The sequence below is a fragment of the Eublepharis macularius genome, chromosome 4 (genome assembly GCF_028583425.1).
Source record: "Eublepharis macularius isolate TG4126 chromosome 4, MPM_Emac_v1.0, whole genome shotgun sequence".
Taxonomy (NCBI): Eukaryota; Metazoa; Chordata; class Lepidosauria; order Squamata; family Eublepharidae; genus Eublepharis; species Eublepharis macularius.
This window is the reverse complement of record NC_072793.1, coordinates 186,160,862-186,187,669: the sequence shown is the minus strand read 5'-3', so window position 1 is coordinate 186,187,669 and position 26,808 is coordinate 186,160,862. Positions and strand designations below refer to the sequence as shown.

The 26,808-nt window shown below is 46.5% G+C and overlaps 1 protein-coding gene and 1 pseudogene across 1 annotated transcript; one reads left to right on the top strand and one right to left on the bottom strand.

Moving 5' to 3' along the window:
* LOC129326939 (zinc finger protein 721-like) overlaps positions 1-26,443 on the bottom strand; it is a 36,803-nt pseudogene extending 10,360 nt beyond the window's left edge.
* Positions 6,174-10,332, top strand: LOC129326928 (putative zinc finger protein 730). Its single transcript, XM_054975263.1, has 2 exons — positions 6,174-6,294; positions 8,159-10,332. Exon 2 carries the CDS (start codon positions 8,592-8,594, stop codon positions 9,216-9,218), a length of 627 nt encoding a protein of 208 aa, XP_054831238.1. The 5' UTR covers positions 6,174-6,294; positions 8,159-8,591; the 3' UTR covers positions 9,219-10,332.
* Positions 26,444-26,808: the final 365 nt, after the last annotated feature.

Below are 26,808 nucleotides of genomic sequence, written 5' to 3'. Positions count from 1 at the left end.
GATTTATGGAGGCTTCCCTGGCTTACTGAAGGAACTCTTCTGCCTACAGAGTGAGCACAGCTTTTCCTTGCCTTCCGATCTTCATTCTGCTGGGCGACTTTGCTCCTGGAAGATCCTGGCTTCTAGAGATCCACCCCTCCTTTTGAATTCACGGACATCATCTCATATCAGATGTCTCGTGTAGAGAGACTCTCATTTTGAAGAGATACTCTCTCTGCACGATACAGCTCGGTGCGTGTTCGTCATGTGTAGGGAGACGCAGAGTTAGCTGGGAAGCATAGTTTTGAAAGACAGAGCCTGCAGAGATTGCTCCTCAGTGGGTTTGTTAATTTCATCTTAGGCTCTGTCAATTTCACCTCTCCTGTCTAAAACTGTGTGGGATGGCAACCAGAGGGCAGGGGGAATGGAAATGGGCTGGAGCTGCCTTCCCGAGCCAGGCTTGGACCTGGAGAGGTTATGATGGGCTGAAGTTTCCCTTCTGGCATTTCACAGCCCCTTCACACAGCTCCAGTGTATAGCAAAGCCTTTGCCCTGACACCAGCTCTGTCTTTTTAAGTTGCCTTACCAAATGAATTGCATCCAATGATACTAAAAGAAGTCACAGATGTAATTTCTGCAGCTCTGTCCATTATTTCTGAGAATTCTTGGAGAACAGACATGGTGCCAGTAGGTTGGAGGCAGACAAATGTTGTCTCCATTTTCAAGAAGGGGGAAAAGGAGGAACTAGGTAACTACCGACCTGTCAGCTTGACAGATTAGAAAGGACGGCTGTGATTACTAAGAGCCAGCAAGGGTTTCTCAAGAACAAATCATGTCCAGCTAATCGTATGTCTTTTTTTGAGAAAGTTACTACCTTGCTGGATCAGGGGATTGCTGTAGACATAGGCCGATTCCAGATGACTAACCTTAAGTCGCTTCATGCCGCCCTCTTCCGGATCGCGACGGGGAAAATGTGAAATATCGCGTTTCCTCGCGCGAGTTTTGCGCGATGACGCGCAAAACTCGCGCGAGGAAACGCGATATTTCGCATTTTCCCCGTCGCGATCCGGAAGAGGGCGGCATGAAGCGACTTAAGGTTAGTCATCTGGAATCGGCCATAGTTTATCTCAATTTCAGTATGGCTTTCCACATAATATCCATGTTGACAAGTCAATAAAATGTGGTTTGGATCCTATTACTGTTAGGTGGATCTGTAATTAGTTGACAGATCGCACCCAAAGGGTGCTTGTTAATGGTTCCTCATCCTCTTGGAGAAAAATGACAAGTGAAGTTCCTCAGGGATCAGTCCTGGGACCTGTTGTGTTCAACATTTTTATAAATGATTTGGATAAAGGAATAGAGGGAATGCTTATTATATCTGCAGATGATACTAAATTGGGAGGGGTAACAAACGATTCTGACAGGCTGGAAATTATCTTGTCAGGCTGCAAAACCGGGCTAAAACAAATAAAATGAATTTCAACAGAGATAAACGTAAAGTTCTGCATTTAGGTAGGAAAAATCAAATGCATAATTATAGGATGGGGGAGACTTGTCTTGGCACTAGTATGTGCAAAAAGGATCTAGGGGTCTTAGTAGACCATACACTGAACATGAGTCAGCAGTGTGATGTGGTAGCTAAAAAGGCAAATGTGATTTGGGGCTGTATCAACAGAAGCACAGTGTCCAGATCACGCGATGTGATGGTATCGCTCTACTCTGCTCCGGTTAGACCTCATCTAAAATACTGTGCTCAGTTTTGGGCACCACAATTTAAGATGGATATAGACAAGCTGGAGCAAGTCCAGAAGAGGGCTACAAAGATGGTGAGGGACCTGGAGACCAAGTCCTCTGAGGAAGGGTTGAAGGAGCTCAGTATGTTTAGCCTGGAGAGGGGATGAGTGAGAGGTGATAGGATAACCATCTTCAGGTATTAAAAGGGCTATCATATAGTTGTTTTTCACTGCTCCAGAAGGTTGGACCAGAACCAAAGGGTTGAAATTAAATAAAAAGAGTTTTTGGCTAAACTTTAGGAAGAACTTCCTGACAGAGCAGTCCCTCAGTGGAACAGGCTTCCTCGGGATGGGAGGTGGTGGGCTCTTCTTCTTTAGAGGTTTTTAAGTAAAGGCTAGATGGCCATCTATCAGCAATGCTTATTCTGTGAACTTAGGCAGATCATGAGAGGGAGGGCAGGAAGGGTTACATCAGTGATTAGTTCTCATGGTCTCTTCTTACATGCCCAGGGTAAGGCCGATCGCAACTTCAGGATCAGGTAGCAATTTTACTCAGGCCAGTTTGACTAGGGATCCTGACTGTGTTATGCCATCTTCTGGGCATGGAGTAAGGGTCAATGGTGTGTGTGTGCAGGGGAGGTATTTGTCAATTTCCTGCATTGTGCAGGGGTTAGACTAGATGACCCTAGAGGTCTTTTCCAACCCCATGATAGTATGATTCTGATCAACTCTTCATGTGCTTTGTCCAGCTTCTTCTTTATGAATCCCCTTGATTCCGGGGAGTTCCATGAGCTTTTGGGAGTCACGGGTCACCTCTTCAGATGCTGGTGTCCATATATATATCTCCAGTAAAATCAGTCTTCTCTTTGCAGGAGGTCACAGACTGGGCACTTACCTTTACAGAAGAATCAGGCAGAGGAAGAGGTGACCCGCTGGTCCAGGTGGAGGCTGTCTGGAGACAAACAGAGGATGAAGGCTTGGGAGCTGCAGTCAGTTGGTCCAGCGACAAGAAAAGGCCCTGATGCCACAGAGGCTGAGAGCAGAAGAGAACCATGGGAAGGAAGAGCGGAAAAGAGCCTGGGAGAGGATTTCCCCCCTTCAGATGTGCAGCGGCAGCAATTCAGGCACTTCCACTACCAGGAGGCCCAAGGGCCCTGAGAGGCTTGCAGCCGACTGCACCATCTTTGCCACCAGTGGCTGAAGCCAGAAAGGCACAGCAAGAAGGAGATCCTGGACCTGGTGGTCTTGGAGCAATTCCTGGCTGTCTTGCCCTTGGAGATGGAGAGCTGGATCAGGGAATGCGGGCCAGAGACCAGTTCCCAGGCAGTGGCCCTGGCAGAAGGCTTCCTCCTGAGCCAGGCAGGTGCCAAGATTCAGGACCAGCAGGTGAGAAGGACTGATCCGGGTAGTATCTGGGGCACAGGATTCAACAATACCCTCAAAATCCATATTGATTGCCCCACCTTCCCTGTTTTCCTGTTCCTTTTCTCAGCAGTCTCCCCTTTCTGAGATCTCTATTTCTCTTTCAGGTGCAGGAAAAGATCGCGCAGGAGCATTACCATGGAGCGGATTTTTCAGGTAAGATTAAAAGGGTTGTTGTACCCACTGCATGTCCTCCTTCAGTGCAAGTGGGCTGCTTTTACCTCCCACCTGCACCACCATCCAGTGTGGGAAGGGATGCTCCATTCCAGCTTCTCACTTGAGAAATATCCGTATGGGGAAGAAAAAAAGGTGCCAGTGGGTTTGTGGTTGAGGATAAAGAAAAATGAGAGGGATTTATAGTTTAACCCCGATCCTGTTGCAAGTGAGAATCTCCTGAACGTATGGGAGAAAATATGACAAAAATATTTCCAGCCCACCTCGTCTCTGGTGTCAGCAGGAAGGGCACTGAGGACAAAGTTGCCTCCTAACTCAAAAAATGACAATGTAAATTAATGTTAAAAATTGGGCAGGTTGGGCCAAAAACAAGAGGAACAAAATGATAATCCTTGAGGAGATCTTATGGCAAAGAAACATCTGTATGCGCCCCCTCGCCCGGTTAGCTCGCAGCTTTGGGCTGTGTTGTCACCAGTATGCGGATGACACCCAGCTCTATCTGCTGATGGACGGCCAGTCTGATCTTACTCCAGATTCCTTGGCCAAGGGTCTTGAGGCTGTGATGGCTTGGTTACATCAGAGTTGCCTGAAATGGAATCACCTGAAGATGGAGGTTCTGTGTCTGGATCGTGGGGTGATCGAGTTGGGGACCCGGCTCCCAACCCTCGATGGGGTACAATTGAAACCTTCGCCGACGATGAGGAGACTGGATGTGACCTTGGATGCCACACTTTCAATGGAGGGCCAGGTCGCAACCGTTGCCAGATCTGCCTTTTTTCATCTTCGGCAGGCTACGCAATCTTTTGCCCCAGGACCCGGCCACAGTCATCCATGCAACGGTTACCTCCAAGCTAGACTACTGCAACTCACTCTACGCTGGGCTGCCCTTAGCCCTGACCCAAAAGCTACAGCTGGTGCAGAACACAGCGGCACGCATCCTTACTTGAACGCCAATCCGAGCGCACATTCATCCTGTGCTGTGCCAGCTGCATTGACTCCCAGTGGAGTTCCGGATCCGGTTCAAGGTGTTAACCTTGGTGTTTAAAGCCCATCATGGACTGGGACCTGCATACCTGCAGGACTGCCTCTTTCATTACCACCCCTGCAGGGCGTAGCGCTCTACAGACAAACAACTCCTGGTGGTCCCCGGCCCGAAGGACATCCATCTAGCCTCAACCAGGGCCAGGGCTTTTTCTTCCCTGGCCCCGGCCTTGTGGAACGCTCTCCTATCAGTGGGTTTAGGACTGCCTGTACCTTGAATTTCAAACATCTTCCTTCTTATGTCTGTGAATTTTGTACCACTGGAGAAATAAGCCATAATTTTGTCTATTTTATCATATCAAGAGTAGCTTTTGCAAACATTTGGAATCACAACATTATCCTAAATCAAGATGCAAGTGCAGTTGTGACCATAAGCCACTAGAGGAAGAATCTACTTCTACTGTGCAAGAAACTAAGATGCTAAATACTTGGTAAGTTTAGAATGTTTTCCAATTCTCTTTGATTCCTCCAGGTGAGGACATGATAGGAACGATATATTCTTTGCAATATCTTAGCGGCAGAGAGAATGCAGCTTCTCTACAATCAGATGGGGTAAGTGTGGAACTGGAAATCATGACCCTGGCTGCCTCCCTGAACCTCTTTCTGTCCTTCCCTTCTCTCCTGTCTGTGCTCTTCACTGGATGGAAAATGAAAAGCTCTGATGGAAGTTTGAAGGCTGCATGCAGGTGTCTAATTATAATATTTTTAGATTGGGCTCAGAGGGGGAAGAATTGTCACATTATGTGTGAGAGAGAAAATCATAGAAAAATATCATAGAATGAGAACTGGAAGGGGTTTTACAGACCATCTAGTCCATCCCCTGCAGATACAGCCTAAAGCATCTCTGACAAGGATTCATCCAGCTATTCCTTGGAGGCTGCCAAAGAGGGGGAGCCTACCATATCCCTGGGCAGCTGATTCCACTGCTGAACGTGAAGAAGCTTTTCCTAATATCCTGCAGGTTCCTTCCCTTCTGTAGTTTAAACCAATTGTTTCGAGTCCGATCCTCTGTTGCCAAGAGGAACAGCTCCCTTCCCTCCTCTACTGACAACCTTTTAAATACTTAAGGAGAGTAATCATGTCTGTCGTCAACGTCCTCCAAACTGAATATTCCTGGGTCTTTCCTCGTATGACTAGGTCTCCAGGCCCCTGATCTTTCTGGTTGCTCTCCTCTGCACCCATTCTACTTTGTCCACATCCTTTTTGAATTGAGGCCTCCAGAAGTGCACACAATACTCCAGTTGGGGACTGAGCAATGTGGTATATAGTGGGACAATGACTTCCTGTGGTTTCGATGTTATGCCTTTGTTGATACAGCCCAAGGTTGCAATCGCCTTTTTTGCTGCTGCATCACACCGATTGCTCATATTTAGCTCCCCATCCACCCATATCCAAAGATCTTGTTCACACACATTGCTACCCAGAAGTGTATCTCTTATCCAGTATGCATGCTTTGCATTTATGTTACCCAGGTGGAGAACCTGGCAATTATCCATGTTAACTCGTACCTTATTCAATTCTGCCCACTTTTCAAATCTGTTCAGATTTCATTGAATGCTATCCCTGTCTTCTAGGGCGTTTGCTGCTCCTCCCAGTTTGGCATCACCTGCACATTTATTGAGCAATCCTTTTACATCCTCATCCCGATCATTTATAAGAACATTGAAAAGCACTGGGCCCAGAACCGAGCCCCGTGGAACTCCACTGGATACCTCCCTCCCATCAGACGTGATGCCTTCGACGTGTACTCTTTATGTGCAGTTATCCAGCCAGTTCCCTATCTATCTAAAAGGCGTTCTTTTTTCTCTCTCTTTTCAGGCTCTGGTGACCTTCCAGGACGTGTCTGTTCGTTTCACCGAGGAGGAGTGGCCTCTCCTAGATGCAGACCAAAGAAGCCTTCACAAGGAAGTCACGGAGGACAATTGTCAGGCTGTGGCCTCTCTGGGTAAGGCTTCCCTTTCCCTTTATTTACCGTGGCTGAAGGTAGAAATGGCATCTTCCAAGGACTCCTGTAGGGCTCTTCCAATACAGACTCGCAGTATTGTATTAATTTGTAAGCTAAAACGTTGGTTTGTAAACTGAAAAGAACAGCTTATAGCCTCCTCCTGGGCATTTCAGAGTGGCCCAAAAACCAGCATTTTAAATATCCATGCAATTTACAATGTGCAAAAAGACATTTCCTTGCTCCAAGGCCTTTACTATCTCCCGTTGGGCATGAGGAGGATAACAGTGTAGGGAAGGGGATGAAGGGATGCATTGGGGTCATAATACATAGAATAATATCATTGGACTGTATAAATTCCAGGCGATAAATTTCAAGCACAAATAATCCAACTGGTACAGTCTACAATACACAAGTTGTTATTTTCGTGTGTAGACCATCCTCCAAGTAGAAGGGAACTGCATGTCGTCATTCAAAAGCAGCTTATTATTCTATGTATTTGTATGATGTGTTTATGATTGCTGTATTTATGACTGTATATCATGCACTTTGCATGTGGGGAGATGGGCATTACGACCCGCTGTGCTCCTAATACCAGCAAGGTTAAGGCATTGGATTGGCATTACCACTTACTCTGCTCCTAATACCAGCTGGGTTAAGGTGGGGATGGGAATTCCGCTTCTAATAATAGCTAGGTTAAGGCAGGGGGTGGAAATTACAGGGGGTGGGCATTGCCACCTGCTCTGCTTCTGATCCCAGCTGGCTGAGGAGGGTGGGCATTGCTACCTGCTTTGCTCCTAATACCAGCTGGGTTAAGGTGGTGGGTGGGCATTTCTACCTGCTCCGTTCCTAATACCAGCTGGTTGAAGGTGTGGGGGGGGGCGGACTTTGCCACAGGAGGGCACAGGAGACAGAGTCTACGCAGCCCTTCCACTGGATAGGCTGGGAGAAGGGCCCCTCTAGGAGGCTGGCTAAGGATTGCGAGGAAGCCCAGGGAGGTGGGAAATGAGGAATCCCTCAAAAGCAAATTCCTGGGAGGAGGAAGTCCAGGGAAATGCAGCTGGAGTGTGTTGTCACTTCCTGAGCAGGAAAAGGGCCTGCTATAGCACAGTGGTAAAGTGGCTCAGCTACGAACCAGCACTCTACTGGTTCAAATCCCACTTCTGCCATGAGCTCAGTAGGTGGCCCTGGGTAAGCCACTCCTCTCAGCCCCAGCTCCCCAGCTGTATTGTGGGGATAATAATGATACTAACTTGTTCACCGCTCCGGGTGAGGCACTAATCTGTCCAGAAGAGAGGCATATAAGTGCTGTTGTAGTTTTGTTGTTGTTGTTATTCCTGACTCAGGAAACAGGAAGGATGGCAGATGGTTGGGTGGGGGCACCATCTGTCCTCAATGATGACTCTATGACTCAGTATGTATTTGGGCACGTAGTGGGAAGGAGGGGAAGGAGTGAGCTGCTACTCTGTTCCTATGGCCCTTTCTTATGTTCTCAGGGTAATTCCAATCGGCACTTGGGGTCAGGAAGGAATTTTCGTCCAAGCCAGATTGGCCATGTAAATTGGATAATTTTTGTTTTGTATCTTCCTGCGGGCATCTCTCAGGAGTAACTGAGGGAGTGAAGAGGAGAAGCTGTGAATTTCCTGCACTACGCCAGGGTTTGGAGTAGATGATCCTTGGAGTCCATTTCAGCTACATGTGTTTATGTTTGCTGTAACTGAAAACTCAACAACCAGTTAATACATAGCAGGATTTGTCCCTCATTCAAGTGATTTCTGTTCCATTATTATCAAGAGCCATTAATGAACTTTTCCCCTTGATGCTGCTTTTCTTTTAAGGTCTCACCTGCCATTCCTCTTTTTTCCAGAGACTGGTGGTCCCCAGAAAAAGCCTAAGGAAGAACCACAACAGCACCCATTGGAAAGAGAACAGCAGAAAAGAGGCAATGGAAGAAGATGGAAAAGGGGAAATGAATCCTTTTCTCCTCAGGATACTGAATCCCAGGACATCTTGCCATGCCGTGGAAGAATCCTTGCCCCATGTGCGGAAAAAAGTTCATTTATCAATCAGTATTTGATATACACTGGAGAAAACACACAGGGGAGAAACGATATAAATGTGCAGACTGTGGAAAGAGCTTTGCTAAGAGTACAAACCTTATTTCCCATAGGCGTATCCACACAGGTGAGAAACCATATAAATTCTTGGAGTGTGGAAAGAGCTCTGCTCGGACTGCATGCCTTACTGTCCATCAACCTATTCATGCAGGAGAAAAATGATATCGATGTGTAGATTGTGGAATGAGCTCTGCTGAGAGTACTCAGCTTCCTGTCCATCAATATATCCATACCAAAGAGAAACCAAATAAACGTGTAGATTGCATAAAGAGGTTTGCTCAGAGAACAGAACTTACTGTCCATCAATGTATCCATACAGGGGAGAAGCCATGTGAATGTGTGGACAGTGGAAAAAGCTTTGATCAGCGTTCAAAGCATATTGTCCATCGACATTTGCATTCACAGGAACAATTATATAAATGTGAAGACTATGAAAAGAAATTTACTAAGGGTAGCAGTCTTACTGCCCATCAAAAAATCCACACAGGGGAGAAGCAATATGAATGTATGCACTGTGGAAAGAGCTTTGCCCGGTGTACAAACCTTATTACCCATCGACGTATCCATACAGGGGAGAAACCCTATAAATGTGAAGACTGTGGAAAGAGCTTTGCCCATTGTACAAGCTTTACTACCCATCGACATATCCATACAAGGGAGAAACCATATAAATGTGAAGACTGTGGAAAGAGCTTTGCCCAGTGCACAAGCCTTACTACCCATCGACGTATCCATACAGGAGAGAAACCATATAAATGTGAAAACTGTGGAAAGAGCTTTGCCCGGTGTACAACCCTTATTACACATTGACGTATCCATACAGGGGAGAAACCCTATAAATGTGAAGACTGTGGAAAGAGCTTTGAGCAGAGTTCAAAGCTTACTGTCCATCAACGTATTCATACAGGGGAGAAACCCTATAAATGTGAAGACTGTGGGAAGAGCTTTGATCAGAGTTCAAAGCTTACTGTCCATCAACGTATCCATACAGGAGAGAAACCATATAAATGTGAAAACCATGGAAAGAGCTTTGCTCAGAGTGCAGGGCTTAGTTACCATCAACATATTCACAAACGGGAGAAATCAGATAAATACTAAGGGTATGGAAGCAACTTGAACATGACTTGTTAACACGTGTTGTGTAGGGGCATCATAGAGAGAGATGCCCACCACTCCTTCTGAATTGGCAGATACGCTCTGGGAGGTGGTGTTAGAGACACCTAAACTGATTGTTCTGAGGGATCCATGCTAAATATTCCACTTCTGGGCCAGCCCAGGAATTTATATCTTCCCTGACAGGTCTGGGCCTCTCTCAGATAGTGACAAACCTCACAAATGAAAGAGGCCACACCTTGGACTTACAATTTTGCTCTGAGCCTTTGAAAGGAGCTCTTGTTTCAGGACTGCAAATTTAGCCTCAACAGTGGTCTGATCTTTATCTACTGAAGACAAAATTGAATATGGCCCCAACATCTCACAAAAAGGGGAGACCAATTAAAATGGTTTGCCTGGGGCGGGGGGCAGAGCGAAGCTGGAAAGTAGCGGATGCATGATTGTGGAACTCCCAGAACCCTTCCTCCTCCAAGTGGAAAATCAGTGCAATCCAACCATAACCAGAGATGGGCAAATCCTCCACAGCAAAAACTAAGCCGATTCCAAACAATTTGGGGTCTTTGGAGAGACTTTTTTGATGATGGGAGAATCGACGGCATTCCCATCAATGCAGGCTAACTCTGGAGCTAAAATGGCAGGCCAGAGAAAAGCCTGCCAAAACGGACAAGGCTCCTATTTCTAAAAGAGACATTTACAACCTTAATGAGGTGGTTATAGAGGAAAAGATAGCAGCACTTGAAAATAAATCAAGACAAAATAATCTCAAGATGAGAGGAATTCTGGAACTCACGGAAGGTAACTCTAATTCAGCCGTATTCATATAAAAATGGCTGGCAGAGGTATTAAATTTGGAGGCGGGAGTAGTGTAGGAATAAAATGCACTCATTTGAATGTGCAGGGGCCTTGCAGAGTGAAGGGCTTGCTACTTCGTATAGTTTGTTTGTGTGTAGCTCCTGAAGTAGCCCCTCTCTGCTGTGAGTGAAGATTCTGTTCTGTTCTGTGTCAGTTGTAAAATGTCTGTTACAGAAACTCTCTGTCCTGTATAAGTGATGACCATTAATGTTTCTCTGTTTGTTGTATATATTATTGTAAATAGTTCTTAAATGAAACTCTTCTTTAACTAAACAAACTTAGCTTAAATTATATTTCTTCTCACTGGACTTCACTGTGTGCTCTGCTACACACATTCATGAGGCCCCAAGGAGGCCCACCTAGCCTCGACTAGAGCCAGGGCCTTTTCGGTCCTGGCTCCCACCTGGTGGAACGCTCTGTCTGCTGAGATCAGGGCCCGGCAGGATTTATTATCCTTCCGCCGGGCCTGCAAGATGGAGTTGTTCCACCAGGCATATGGTGGAGGCTGGGCCTCCGCCGGCCTGAAAAAAGGGGTGTATAAAATCTTAACCCTCCCTGTGAAGGCTGTCCATCATTCTGTTTTAAATGTGTATTAATACACTCCTGTTTTAATGATATTTTAATGCAGATTAATTTTTATTGAATTTTAATATGTTGTTACCTGCCCTGAGCCCAATCGTGGAGAGGGCGGAATAGAAATTTGAAATAAATAAAAAATAAACAAACATTCACATGTGTGGAAAGGTGGTATATCCTTCACCACGTGAGTGATGGGATATGCCCCATATTAAGGGTTATAGAGATATCTCTCCCCCCTCACATGAACAACATCTTGGGATATGAGCAGTCTGTGTGATGCAGCAGCAAATAAGACGAGCCCTACGAGGCAAGGCTGAGGGCCTTGGGAATGTTTAGTTTGGAGAAGAGATTGAGGGGGGGACATGATTGCTCTCTTTAAATATTTGAAAGGCTGTCATTTACAGGAGGGCAAGGAGCTGTTCCAGTTGGCAGCAGAGGGTAGGACCCGAAGCAATGGGCTTAAACTACATGCACAAAGGTACTGGCTGGACATAAGGAAAAACTTTTTCACCGTCAGAGTAGTTCAAAAGTGGAATCAGCTGCCCCGGGGGGTGGTGAGCTCCCCTTCACTGGCAGTTTTCAAGAAGAGGCTGGATGAATACTTGTCAGAGATGCTTTAGGCTGATCCTGCACTGGGCAGGGGGTTGGACTAGATGGTCTGTATGGCCCCTTCCAACTCTATGATTCTATGATTCTGTGAATGCAATCTTGGGATGTATGAACAAAGGCATAACATCCAGATCATGGGATGTCATTTCCTACTATATGACTCCCCCACCGGGAGTATTGTGTTCATTTCTGGAGGCCTCACTTAAAAAAGGATCTAGACAAATTGGAATGGGTGCAGAGCAGAGAAACCAGAATGATCAGGGGCCTGGAATCCAAACCCAACACGGAAAGATGGAGGGAGCTGGGAATGTCAGTGTAGAAAAGAGAAGATTGAGGGAAGACATGATTGTTCTATTTAAATGTTTATAAGGCTGTCACTTAGAGGTGGGGAGGGAGCTCTTTCTGTTGGCAACAGAGGATAGGATTTGGAACGAGTGTTTAAACGACAGGAGCGAAGGTACTGGCTGAATATAAGGAAAAACTTCTTCACATTAAGAGTAATCCAGCAGTGGAATTGGCTGCCCAGAGATGTGATGGGTTCCCCTTCATTGGCAGTCTTCAAGGAGCAGCTGGAGGAATCCTTGTTTAGGCTGTCCCTGCATTGGGCAGGGGGTTGGGTTAGATGGAGTGTAAGACCTTTTCCAACTCTGCTTCTATGATATGATTCTATGATTCTCTGTCTCCTCTCAGCTAATGTAACAATATGTCCCTTTCTAAGCTCAATTCAAAAAGATTATAATTAGACACTTGCATGCAGGATTCAAACTTCCATCAGAGCTTTTCATTTTCCATCCAGTGAACAGCACAGGCAGGAGAGAAGAGAAGGAGAGAAAAAGGTCCAGGGATGCACCCAGGGTCATGAATTGCAGTTCCACCCTTACCCTATCTGACTGTACAGGAGCTGCTTTCTCCCTGGCACAAGGAGATGGCAAATAATAGATGGTTGTGTTCGAGGCCTCACCTGGAGGAATCAAAAGGAATTGGAAAACAGTCTAAACTTTCCAAGTATTTAGCATTTCAGTTTCTTGCAGGGGGGAAGAAGGTTCTCCCTCTCTTGGCTCACAGTCACAACTACACTTGCATCCTCATCCTACTATATAATTGAGTAAGCATTTCAGACAACTCACTTTATACCCTGGTGCACCACCAGAGGGCGCTGCCGCGGAGAGAAGCCCAGGCAAGGCACCATGTCCCTCCAGAAAATGTGCCGTGGCAGGAAGGCCAGTCCGGGATTGGGAGGGGAACAGGTGGCAATACCAACTCCCTGCTTTCACCCAGCTGGTATTAGGAGCGGAACAGGTGGCAACACTCACCCCCACCTTAACCCAGCTTATATAAGGAGTGGAGCAGATGGCAATGGCCACCCCTGCCTTAACCAAGCTGGTATTAGGAGCAAAGCATGTTACAATGCCCATCCAATGCTTTAACTCAGCTGGTATTAGGAGCGGAGCAGGTGGCAATGCCCATCCAATGCCTTAACCCAGCCGGCATTAGGAGCGGAGCAGGTGGCAATGCCCACCCACTGTCATCACCCAGCTGGTATTAGGAGCGGAGCAGGTGGCAATGCCCATCCAATGCAATAACCCAGCCGGCATTAGGAGCGGAGCAGGTGGCAATGCCCACCCACTGTCATCACCCAGCTGGTATTAGGAGCGGAACTGATGGCAATACCCACCCCCACCTTAACCCAGCTAATATTAGGAGCAGAGCAGGTGGCAAAGCCCACCCCCCTTTAGCCAGTTGGGATCAGGAGTAGAGAAGGTGGCAATGCCCACCCCCTGCCTTACCCAGCTGATATTAGGAGCGGGGTAGGTGGCAATGCCCACTCTCCTTCAGCCATCTGGGACCAGGAGCAGAGCAGGTGGCAAAGTCCGCCCCCCCCACTTCAACCAGCTGGTATTAGGAGCGGAACAGGTAGAAATGCCCACCCACCGCCTTAACCCAGCTGGTATTAGGAGCAGAGCAGGTAGCAATGCCCACCCTCCTCAGCCAGCTGGGATCAGGAGTGGAGCAGGTGGCAATGCCCACCCCGTAATTTCCACCCCCTGCCTTAACCTAGCTATTATTAGAAGCGGAATTCCCATCCCCACCTTAACCCAGCTGGTATTAGGAGCGGAGTAAGTGGCAATGCCAATCCAGTGCCTTAACCTTGCTGGTATTAGGAGCAGAGCGGGTCATAATGCCCACCTCCCCACACCCTAACAGAGCTGGTATTAGGAGTAGGTCAGGTGGCAATGCCTGCCCCTGGCACTTCCCACACCCCACATTAACCGAGATAATATTAGGAGAGGAGCAGGTGGCAATGCCCACCCCTGCCTTAACCCAGCTGGTGTTAGGAGTTGAGTAGTTGGCAATGCCTGTCCAATTATACAGAGGAAGCCTAAGCTCAAGGAGGTGAAACGGGTAATTTCATACCCCTTTATACATGTATTCCTAATCAGTAACAGTGTAATGTACAACAAGATGCTCATCAAATACAATATAACCACTCACATCATCCATTTTCCCATTTACATTTACTGGGTGAAATATCCTTATGTTTTTAGATCACGATATAACCAGTCACATAGTCCCCTTTTCCATATCCAATCCTAGGTGCTATTGCTTCATCTGATACAGCTGCCACTCTTTTTGCAGGATGAATACTCATTCAGGAATCAAAGTATTGCTAAATATGGCAAGTGGAGCAACTGGAGGAGAGACCCTAGTTCTAAATAACATAGCCTCTAACCCATAAAGGCTGTGATGCCGCTCAACAGGTGTTAACAGAGTACGACAAATGACCTTTATTACGGAAAAACAATAAACGCTAACGTTTCTTTTGCTTGCCTTTCTCCTCACACCTTTGACAGGATGTAAGACTGCATGGACTTCACGACGCCTGGAAACTGGGGCTGTTCTGACAATGCCAGCATTTATTCATTGTTTAATAGTTTATTTATTAAAGCATTTATACTCTGCCTTTCTATTAAAGCATTTATATCCTGGCAATGGTTGTTGTGGGTTTTCCGGGCTGTATTGCCATGGTCTTGGCATTGTAGTTCCTGACGTTTCACCAGCAGCTGTGGCTGGCATCTTCAGAGGTGTAGCACCAAAAGACAGAGATCTCTCAGTGTCAGAGTGTGGAAAAGATGTTGGCAGGTCATTTATATCTACTCAGGAGGGGTGGGGTTGAGCTGAGTCATCCTGGCAGCTTATAAATGATTTGAAAAACTTCCAGCTTAAAAGAAATATAACAAGTTACCCACGGCCCCGCCCTTAAAAGATGGCTGACCTTCACCCAACCTCAAAAGAATATGTTTTATCTACCATGTGAATATTTTGATAGGAAACAAGATTAACTCTTCCACACTCTTAATACTTATGTGGATTGTTTAACCCCTTTGTGGATACGTCGATGGACAGTAAGGTGAGAACTCTGAGCAAAGCTCTTTCCACAGTCTACACATTTATAGGGTTTCTCTCCAGTATGGGTGCGTCGATGGACAGTAAGTTCTGTAGACTGACGAAAAGTCTTTCCACAGTCCACACATTTATAGGGTTTCTCCCCAGTATGAATACGGCGATGAACAGTCAACTGAGTACACCGAGCAAAGTTCTTGCCACAATCCACACATTTATAGGGTTTCTCCCCAGTATGGATACGACGATGGACAGTAAGCTCTGAACTCCGAGTAAAGCTCTTTCCACAGTCCACACACTTATATGGTTTCTCTCCAGTATGGCTACGTCGATGGACAGCAAGCACCGTAGATTGACGAAAACTCTTCCCACAGTCCACACATTTATAGGGCTTCTCCCCAGTATGGATACGTCGATGGTCAGTAAGCTTTGAATTCTTAGCAAAGCTCTTCCCACAGTCCACACATTTATAGGGTTTCTCTTCAGTATGGCTATGTCGATGGACGGTAAGTGCTGTAGATTGACGAAAACTTTTTCCACAGTCCACACATTTATATGGTTTCTCCCCAGTATGGATACGTCGATGGGCAATAAGCTTTGAGTTATGAGCAAAGCTCCTTCCACAGTCCGCACATTCATATGGTTTCTCCTGTGTGTGGATGTGTCGATGCTCATTCAGGTCTGAACTCTGAGCAAAGCACTTTCCACACTTCACACATTTATAGGGTTTCTCCCCTGTGTGGATACGTCGATGGACAGTAAAGTCTTTCCTCGAAACAAAGTTCTTTCCACAGTCTACACATGTATATGGTTTCTCTCCGGTATGGATACGTCGATGGACAATAAGACCCCAGCTCTGAACAAAGCTCTTTCCACAGTCTACACATTTATAGGGTTTCTCCCCAGTATGAATACGTCGATGAATAGTAAACTGTGTACACCGAGCAAAGTTCTTTCCACAGTCTACACATTTATACGGTTTCTCTCCAGTATGGGTGCGTTGATGGACAGTAAGCTCTGTAGACTGACGAAAACTCTTTCCACAGTCCACACATTTATAGGGTTTCTCTCCAGTATGGCTACGTCGATGGACAGTAAGCACCGCAGAGTGACGAAAACTCTTTCCACAGTCCACACATTTATAGGGTTTCTCCCCTGTATGGATACGTCGATGGATATTAAGCTTTGAATTCTGAGCAAAGCTCTTTCCACAGTCCATACATTTATAGGGTTTCTCTTCAGTATGGCTGCGTCGATGGACAGTAAGTGCTGTAGACTGACGAAAACTCTTTCCACAGTTGACACATTTATATGGTTTCTCCCCAGTATGGATACGTCGATGGGCAGTAAGCCTTGAATGATGAGCAAAGCTCCTTCCACAGTCCACACATTCATATGGTTTCTCCTCTGTGTGGATGTGTCGATGCTCATTAAGGTCTGAACTCTGAGCAAAGCGTTTTCCACACTTCACACATGTATACGGTTTCTCCCCTGCGTGGATACGTTGATGGACATTGAAGTCCTTCCTCCAAGCAAAGTTCTTTCCACAGTCTACACATTTATATGGTTTCTCTCCAGTATGGATACGTCGATGGACAGTAAGGGTTGCACTTCGAGTAAAGCTCTTTCCACAGTCCACACATTTATACGGTTTCTCTCCTGTGTGTTTTCTCCAGCGCATATCAAACGCTGATGGATAAATGATTTTTTTTTCACTCATGAGGCAATTGTTTCCTGTACAGTATGGCAGGATGTCCTGGGATTCAGAACCTTGAGAAGCAGGTGATTCATTCCCTCTTCTCCACCTTTTTCCATTGTGTCTTCTCTGCTCCTTCCTTTCCACTGGGAGCTGCTGTGGTTCTTTTTCAGGTTTTCTGTGGGGATCATCAACCTCTGGAATTAAAAAAGAATGACTTGTGAGACCTTAAAACAAAAGCAGAATCAAGGAAAACAGTCTATTAACAGTTCTGAACATCAAAGGAACAGAAATCACATGAAGGGGGGACAAATCCTGCCACATATTGACTGGCTGTTGAGCTTTCAGTTGGAGTGAGCATACAAACATGTAACTGGAATGGACTACAAGTGTCATCTATTCCAACCCCCAACAGAATGCAGGAAATTCACCACTACCTCGCCCCCACTCTCTCAGTGACCCCTGAGCCAATGCCTGAATAAAGGCACACAAAAAAAAAATCCAAGATCCCTGGCCAATCTGGCCTGGAGGAAAATTCCTTCCTGACTCCAAGTGTCAATTGAGTACATAAGAAAGGGCCATGGGAGGCTAGTACCAGCTCACCCCTTCCTGCCCTCCCTCCCACTATCTGCCCAAGCACATAGTGAGTCACAGAATCATTGATGACAGATGCCTGTCTGGCCTCTGCTGAAAACCTGAGTGGCTTCCTCTCTCACCAGTGCCCCCCTCTCCCCCCGCCACCTGCCATCCTGCCAGCTTCCCCAGGCAGGCATCCTCAGGACTCAGATGGGTAGGGAAGGGGGTTGCACCATCTTGTTCCTTCTCCAGCCCAGGAAGTGACAGGACACCCCAGCTGCATGTCTCTGGACTTCCTCCTGCCAGGAACTTCCTTGTAAAGGATTCCCCATTTCCCACCTCCCTGGGTTTCCTCCCAATCCTCAGCCAGCCTCCTTGAGTGGCCCTTCTCCCAGCCTATCCAGTGGAAAGGCTGCATAGACTCTGGTGTCTCCCAGGCACTCCCAGTCCACCTCTGTCACAGGCTGGGCCTTTCTTCTGCCCTCTGCCTGGCTCACCCCTGCTGCTGCTGCTGCTGAAGTTTAGAATCATAGAATCATAGGGTTGGAAGGGACCTCCAGGGTCATATAGTCTAACCCTCTACACAATGCAGGAAATTCACAAATACCCCCCCCACACACACACACACCCAGTGACCCAGAAGATGGCAAAACACCATCAGGCTCCCTAGCCAAACTAGCCTGGGGAAAATTGCCTTCTAACCCCAAGGTGGTGATTGGCATTACCCTGGGTGTGTAAGAAGGGCCACGAGAACTAAGCACAGATGTGACCCTTCATGCCCTCCCTCTCATGATCTGCCCAGGTTCACAAAATCAGCATTGCTGTCAGATGGCCATCTGGCCTCTGCTTAAAAACCTCCAAAGCCCCACCCCCTCCTGCCTGGTGGCTCCCATGCCCTGCCAAGGCTGCCAACAACCTCATGCAAGCCTGGCTGAGATTGAGCTGCTGGAGTGCCTGGGCACTGTTTCCAAGGGATGGATATGGGCGTCGGTAGCTGCTGTTCTCCAAGTAGGGCCTAACCACAGCAGAGTAAAGCAGTACCATCACCTCATGTGATACAGACCCAAACTGCTTTTGCCTTTTTAGCTACAGCCTCACACTACCGTATGATTTACTAAGACCCCTGGATCCTTTTCACATTTACTACTGCCAGTCTCTCAGTAAACAACAAATAAGGCGTGGGCCTGCTGCTCCTCCCAACATATCACCTGCCCTGGGTTCATCACACCCCAGGTCCAATCCCGTCTCTCTGAAGCACGAATGCCAGTCACAAGAAATATTTCTTGTCTAGGTGGACCAACTGGAGCAGCTGCACTGATCCTGGTTCTGCCTTTCAGTCCCTAAATGGGGATGGAGAACTTCGGGGTCTGCCTCCTGTCATATTGTATCCTCCCAATTAAAGTCAGCCTCCCAAGTCCTGTTCTCTGTACCTCTCTGTAAAGAGGGGTAAAGAGTCCAGTGGTCACCAGAGATGGGACATTTTCATTTGTGGCCTCCTTTCTATAACCTTACCTGGGGCGTTCCTTGCCATCTTTTCAGTCCCAAGTAAAAACATTTATTTTCAACCAACCAGGCTTTTAGCTAAAGAGTTTCACTTTTTTTAAGGTTTTCTGTTGTCTACTTTTCTCCTGAGGACAGCTTTCTGGATATTTTTGAGGCTACTCAGTGGCTGTTTTATGCTGTTCTTATGTTTGTTTACATTTTAATATTGATAACTCATATTGTGTTATCTGGAGAGGCATATAAATAAATAAATAAATAAATGTTGAATACAACTAGGGAATGTATAGAAATTTCCTCCAGGATTAGGCACCAATAAGATGGAACTTTTCATAGGTTATAACCTCTGCTTCCCATTTGAGAATGCTTTCCTAGCTATTCTTGACAACTTCCTCTTCAAAAATTTCTCAGTTCTCTAATGACTAAAGATTAAGGCTCTCTGTAATACAGAGAAAACTTCCTAAACCTGCTGAAACCATGCCTAAGCCTACGCCGGGGTAAGTAGACTGAACCTAGTGGAATGACCGCAATGCATCCCTTTGTCCCCCTCCCCACTCTGTGATCCTCCTTTATGTACAATGGGAGACCACGAGGTCCTTAGATCAGGGAAATTTTTTTTCGCACTTTGTAAAATGCACAACAAGGTCTCTATATAAATAGAGAAGGGGTGCCAATCCCCTGCCCTTGCCCCCCACACCCTGCCCCCACTTATGTGGCCAGCAGGGGGGCGCGCACCCTCTATGCACGCTCCCCTGCGGAGCTGCATGCTCCCATGGATCAGGCCCGTTTTGGGACGCTGTGGCACGCAGGAGTGCGCTTGTGCTCCACAGCAACTCAAGACAGGTCCAATCTGGGCCAAAACAGGCCCATTTTGAGGTGCTGCAGAGCGCCGAAAGAGTCCTGTGCTCCGCAGCACCTCAAAATGGGCCCGATCCGTGGGCGCGTTTTGGGCCACTCTGGAGTGCAGGAGGATTCCTGCACTCCACAGCAGCCCCCAACGCGAGCCCCTGTGGAGCATGGGCACTTGGGGGGGGGCTGCATGATGATGTCACTTCCCAGAAGTGACATCATCACACTTAGTGGGAGCATGCACGTGCACCTCCGCACAGAGGAGAGGAAGGAGCCAGGCCCAAATCCCCCGCTGGGAGATTGAGGGGGCCTGGCAACCCTAAAATAGAGGCACTATTATGGATATTTAAAATGCGTGCTTCCTTGGCTGCTCTGAAAGGCCCATGAGGAGGCCCCGTTGACATCCCATAAGCTGTTCTTTTTAGTTTACAAACCAACATTTTAATTTAAAACTAAGTCTAGGTGAGTCCGCTGGATATTTAATTTTAATTTAATTATTACATTTATATTCCGCCCTCCCCGCATCAGCGGGCTCATATGTAGAAGCACAACCTTTGCTCATGCATGGATATGCCCCTCTCCCTTCTGAGAGTCTCCACTGAAAGAGCCCTACAGGAGCCCTTCTTAGAAGGAGCCGTTTCTGCCTTCGACCACTGAGAATTAAGGGAAAGGGGAACCTTACCCAGAGAGGCCACGGCCTGACAGTTGTCCTCCATGACTTCCTTGTGAAGGCTTCTTTGGCCCGGATCTAGCAGAGCCCACTCCTCCTCAGTGAAATGCACAGACACCTCGTCGAAGGTTACCGGACCCTAAAAAGAGAAAAAAACCCACCCTTTTTAGATGGCTTGGGAACTGGCTGGATAACTGCACCCAAAGAGTAGTTGGACAGGGCTCAGTTCTGGCCCCAGTGCTTTTCAGTATTTTTGTACATGATCTGGATGAGGCTGTGACACCAGACTGGGGAAAGTAGCAAACAGCTTTGACGAGAGGGATAGAATTCAATGAGATATGAACATGAGTGATTGCCAGGTTCTCCACCTGAGTAACAAAAATGCAAAGCATACATACTGGATGCGGAATACACTTCTGGGCAGCGGTGTGTGTGAACAAGCTCTTGGCGGATGGGAAGCTAAATATGAGCAGTCAATGTGTTGCAGCAGCAAAAAAGGGGAAACGCAATCTTGAGTGTATCAACAAAAGCATAACATCCAAATCACCGATGTCATTGTCTCACTATATACTGCGTTGATTAGGTCCCATCACGTGTATTCTGTACAGTTCTGGAGGCTTCATTTCAAAAAGGATGCGGACAAACTGTAACGGGTGCAGAGGAGAGCAACCAGGATTATCATGTGCCTGGAGACCTAGCCAGGCAAGGAAATATGGAGGGTTCCTGGGGATGTTCCCTTTGGAAAAGAAGAGGCTGAGGGGAGACATGATTGCTCTTTTAAAGGAGGGAACGGAGCTGTTCCTGTTGGTAGCAGAGGACAGGCCTCAAGTCAATGCGTTTAAACTACTCAAGGTGTTAATTCCTGGCACATGGATCCCTCAGCCCCTCTCCAGTGAACACACATGGGTTCCAGTAGAAAAGCTTTATTTAGGATTCTTACAGTTCAGGTCTGCACTCCATCACGGAGATTGGTAGAAGTGGCAAGGCAAAACGAAAAGTCTATATTATACTTGATTTTCCCATGCTCCAGCCACAGTTAAGGTTTTGGCGTGCAAGGTTACACAGGTCCTGCAAGAACCCTTTATAGTTATGGCTAAACAGTGAGTACACAATAATAGGTCTGGGCAAAGTAGCAAAAGCAGGCGTCTGGAGTCTCCAAGGTCGTCTCTAGCTAGGAGATGCATAGTTCTGTGAGATAACATGAGGGGCCCATCCTGGGTCTGGAGAAGTAACAATTATAATATGGAAAGAACATGGCTAAGGAGAGAATATATCAGGTTAGCATTAAAACATTAAGTATACTGGGGCATCAGTGACATAACAACTAAACACAGACATGACACAAGGGAAGGTTCCGTACGGACATTAGGAAAAACAACTTCATGGTGGGAGTAATTCAGCATTGGCGTGGCTGGAGGAATCCTTGTTGGGGATGCTTTAGGCTGTTCCTTCATTGGGCAGGGGTTGGACTAGATGGTCTGTAAGGCCCCTTCCAACTCTGTTTCTATGATATGATTCTATGATTCTCTCTCTCCTCTCAGATAAGGTAACAATTCTTCCCCTTCTAAGCACAATCCAGAATATTATAATTAGACACTTACACAGATGATACAAACTCCTATCAGACTTTTTCATTTTCCCTCCAGTGAACAGCAGAGACAAGAGACAAGGGAACGACAGAAACAGATTCTGAGAGGCACCCAGGGTCAATATTTGCAGTTCCACACTTACCCCATCTGATCGTACAGGAGCTGCTGTCTCTCTGGCGCAAGGAGATGGCAAAGAATACATGGTTGCTTTCAAGACCTTGCCTGGAGGGATCCAAGAGAACTGGAAAACATTCTAAACTTTACAAGTATTTAGCATTTTAGCTTCTTGAACGGTAGAAGAAGATTCTCCCTGTCTTGGCTCATTGTCTCAACTACATTTGCATCTTTATGTAGGAAAAGGTTTTGATTCCAAATGTTTGCAAAATCACCTCTTGCTACAGTAACAGAGACAAAATTATGGCTCATTTCTCCAGTGGTACAAAATCCACAGACTTAAGAAGGAAGATGTCTGAAATGCAAGGAATAGGAAGCCCTAAATCTACTGACAGAATTGCAGCTGCCATACCACAGAATCTCTGAGAACGTGGCAAGATCAGAACATAAAGAAAAAGGCAGCCCACATCGCATAGAGACATTCCCTCTGTCCATCTCCCAGCGAAGGTCATCCATCAGGGCGACCTGGGCCGTTTCCAGATGGCTCACCTTCACCTGGAACGTCGCACCTCGTTGCGGTGAAAATGCGAAATATCGCGAGAGGAAATGTGATATTTCGCATTTTCACCGCAACGAGGCGCGACGTTCCGGGTGAAGGTGAGCCATCTGGAAACGGCCCAAGTCTGTTTCACTCCCATAAGAAGATTGGAAAAGATCTAAAAATTTGCCTGGTTCCAGATAGTCTGGAACTGTCCTGGCACTGCCCTTCCCATCAGCTTCCTCAAGAATGGAACATTTGAGACTGCTGGAGTGAGATCTCCTGGGCCCAAACTTTCAAGGACCATATCCTAAAAAAGCAGCCCACGCTGACTCAAGGAGGACCCTGGGTAGATACAACAGCCCTTTTGCACTTACCAAGAGAAGCTGCTCCATGGTACAAAACCTGCGCAATCTTTTCCTGCACCTAAAACAGAAATGGGTATCTCAGAAAGGGAAGACTGTTGTGAAAAGGACAAGGAAAAAAGTAGGCAAGGGTGGTACCAAAGAAGTTGGGGCAATCCACATGGATTTCGAGGATACTTTTGATTGTATCCCATGCTCCACATACCACCCACATGTGTCCCTCTCACCTGCTGCTCCTGATTCTTGGCATCTGCCTGGCTCAGGAGGAAGCCTTCTGCCAGGGCCACCGCCTGGGAACTGGTCTCTGGCCCACATTCCCTGACCCAGCTCTCCATCTCTGGGGGCAGGATGGCCAGGAATTGCTCCAAGATCACCAGGTCCAGGATCTCCTTCTTGCTGTGCCTTTCTGGCTTCAGCCACAGGTGGCAAAGATGGTGCAGTCGGCTGCAAGCCTCTCGGGGCCCTTCGGCCTTCAGGTAGCAGAAGTGCCTGAATTGCTGGCGCTGCCCATCTGAAGGGGGACAATTCTCTCCCAGGCTCTTCTGCATGGTGCCTTCCCTTCTGCTCCCAGCCTCAGTAGCATCAGGGCCTTTTCTTGTCTCTGGACCAACTGAGTCCTGCTCTTCCTTCATCCTCCCTTCCTCTCCAGACAGCCTCCACCTGGACCAGCAGATCACATTCCTCCTCTGCCAGATTCTTCTGTAAAGGCTAGTAGCAGATCTATGACCTCCTGCAAAGAGAAGAAAGAAGCAGCCAGACGGAGCACGTGAAAAGGAGCTTCAACATAGCAAGGAGAAAGGCTCAGCTCTGCTTAATAAAAGCACTGCTAATCCATAGACTAGAAGCCAGAGAAGATTGCACGGCACCAGGAGTGGGGTGCGTATTTGCCAAGCAGTTGTTGTGCAGTTAGAAAGAGTAGGACGGAAACAAGAGGTGCCTCGTGTTTGAGTATGGTTTTGCCAGGCTGACAGTCTGGTTTCGTTTCCCTCTGTTCGTTCTTCCCTCCTTGTTGCATCATCTGCTGTGGTTTTCACCTTCAACATCAGATGTGGGCCAACTCTTCCAAGATGACTTTGTGCAGTGATTAGCACGGCTACACACACTTGTCTTGGATTGCTACTCTGGCTCAGGACCGGTCAGTATGTTTAAAAACTTTTTGGAATAACTGCAATTATATATAGGGGCATTGCATAGTATTTAATTGCTATGGACTATGATTTTACGGCCTCATTACATATTTGTCTACGGAGTGGTAGTTCAGCCTCGCTTCTGTGGAATGAGGCCATGCAAGTAGATATTTATAACAAGTCACTCTTATTGGGGGCTATAAATGTAAGTGCACTACCTTTTATCTTAACTATATTTTAGAATAATTTGGATAGCATTCTGGAATTCACCCACTTCAATATGTCTATTTTTATTTTCAGTTTTAAGTTTCATATTTTTACCACCTGCCCTGAACCAGCAAAATTTGTATTTATATCTATATTTATATTCATATTTATGAGCCAATTTTGTGTGTGTGTGTGTATTAACTAGCTAGACCACTGAAGAAAGCCCAGAGGGCTGAAACGCGTTTGGTCCCAGTGCTTGTATTATCAAATCTGTGATTTGGTTCTTTTTTATGTGCAAACAACTGTGTGACTTTGTGTCACTGGGTTTCTAGTTTCTAACTTTGTTGCAAGGTTTTTATCGCTTTTACACTGCATAATAAATTATATTTCTTCTTTAGTTATTTATTTTATTATTTTTTATTTTATGTTTATTGTTTCTTGGCCACTCAGTCTTTCTGGTTCTTGGTTAGAAAGAGTGGACCAGAAGCAGAACAGAGCAAGTTCGAGTCCCAGAAATGCGGGACCTCTCTAACCATGCCGCAGATAACTGGAGAAGATTTCAGCAGCAGTTCGTGGAAGCCGGTGGAGCCACGGAGGAGCCAGAGAAGAGGAAGAGGCTTTTGATAGCATGCTTTCCGTTTATAAGGTGCTTTTTATTTCATTGAAGGATCTATGTTTTTATACTCCAGCTGGGTTTTTCATGCTGAGCTTTCAGTTAACAAATTTTATCTTTTATGTCTTTACTGTTATGTGCTTTTTAAGACAGCAGATAATCCGGCAAGGAAAAGTAGTACTGAGTCCGTACGCAGAATTATACCTCTCAGAAAGCCATAACAGAGCGAAGAGGGAAACCCTCCAAAAATACAAGTTTCTCCATCCATAACTGGAATAGGAAAAGTGGGAAATTTGTAAGATGTAATTTAACATAGATAAGTGCCAGGTTCTGTGCGCTTTGTGTAACAAAGAGTGCATTTTGTGTAATGAAAATGCAAAGCGTGCATACTGGATAAGGGATGCACTTCTGGGTCGCAGTGCATGTAAACAAGATTTTGGGTACAGCGGATGGGAAGCTAAATATGAGCAATCAGTATGATGCAGCGGCAAAAAAGGCAAATGCAGGTACCAAATCACAGGATGTTGTTTCCCCACTGTATTCTGCATTTGTCAGGCCCCACCTGACGTTTAGGGGAGGGAATGGAGCTGTTCCTGCTGGCAGCAGAGGACAGAACTCAAAATAATGGATTTAAACTATAGGACGGAAGTTAGACTAGATGGTTTGCAAGCCTCCTCCAACTCTAGGATTCTATGAACTGCAAGAAGAAACAAGGCCCTGTGGGAACATGACTGCACTACAGCCACGCCAGGCTTAGAAAAAGAATGATGGGTCTGCCTCTCCCACTATGCTTAAGCAAGGCAGCTTCACTCATCTGAACAGGGGCTTCTGCAGGAGCCACCCTGAAAATAAGCAAAATCTACAGCTGCCTGTAGACGGGCATTCTGGAGGGGGGGGCCTCCACCTTATGGAAGGCCTGCCTGAGAAAATCAGGGAAGCTCCCAGTCTTTTGGCTTTTGCAAGCTATGAAAACCTGTATTATTCAGGAGGGCTTTTTGCTGAGGTAACACGGTTTTGTAGTAAGGAAATGTTTCAGAGATGTGTTAGTAAAGGGACTGAGGCTGTTGAGTATATACAACTCTTTATTGCCCTTTGCTGCAGATATGCCCTTATTGGATCATTGCTCCACACTGTTAGTACGTCATGTCAATTTTCATCTGTTGTGTTCCAGCATTGTTTCAGCTCTGTATTGGATTTGTTTTTCAAATTTCTACTGTATTGTTTATCAGACGTCCTGGCCATAGATCGTATTGGCTTACGATGTGTAAGCCGCCTAAAGTCTCAGGAAGGGAGACTATAAATGACTTTGTGTGTGTGTGCATGTGTGCAACCCCTAAAAAATAAAATAAACAGATGCTGAAAGAAAGGCCTCTTTGCTAGAGTGTGCAGACAGAAGGAGGCTGCAGAGAAAATACAAAAGATGCCTGCCTTATTCCGGGAAGAACCCAGCTCCGCCTCTAAAGAGGAGCTTCCAGAGAGCAAGCAAAAAAGCTCAGTGGAGCGCCCTGGTTAATACTGGAAACAGCAGGTAGGCATTTCACAAAGGAAATGTTATTGCATTGCTTACCTGTTTTGCAAAAAGTCGCCCAACTACACACTGGCCGCTCAACAGGCACATGAGATCCCGGAACAGGAAGTGACTGTCCCAGGTCAGGTGGCCTCTCCTCTTTTGCCCTCTCTAGGAATACAGATCCCTTCACTTTAACCCTTTGGCGGACTCTCCAAAAAGCAAAAGGACCCATGTCTGGCTTTGCTCTGCCAGAGGGGGCGTTTGTACATTGCAACAAAATCAAACCACCCTCACATTGCAGATTTTTCTTAGTCTAGACCAGGGGTGGCCAAACTTGCTTAATGTAAGAAGCACATAGAATAAATGTCAGATGTTTGAGAGCCGCAAGACATGATACATTGAAGTGACTTCAGATGAGAAGGAACTGGTTTGGGGGAGTGTCCTGAAAGTGACATCAAAGGAAGGGGTGGGGTTTTGATGTAGTATGCTGG

What these genes read in the sequence shown, in the direction of transcription:
- LOC129326928 (XM_054975263.1), top strand. Translation starts at nt 8,592, where the DNA reads ATGAGCTCTGCTGAGAGTACTCAGCTTCCTGTCCATCAATATATCCAT.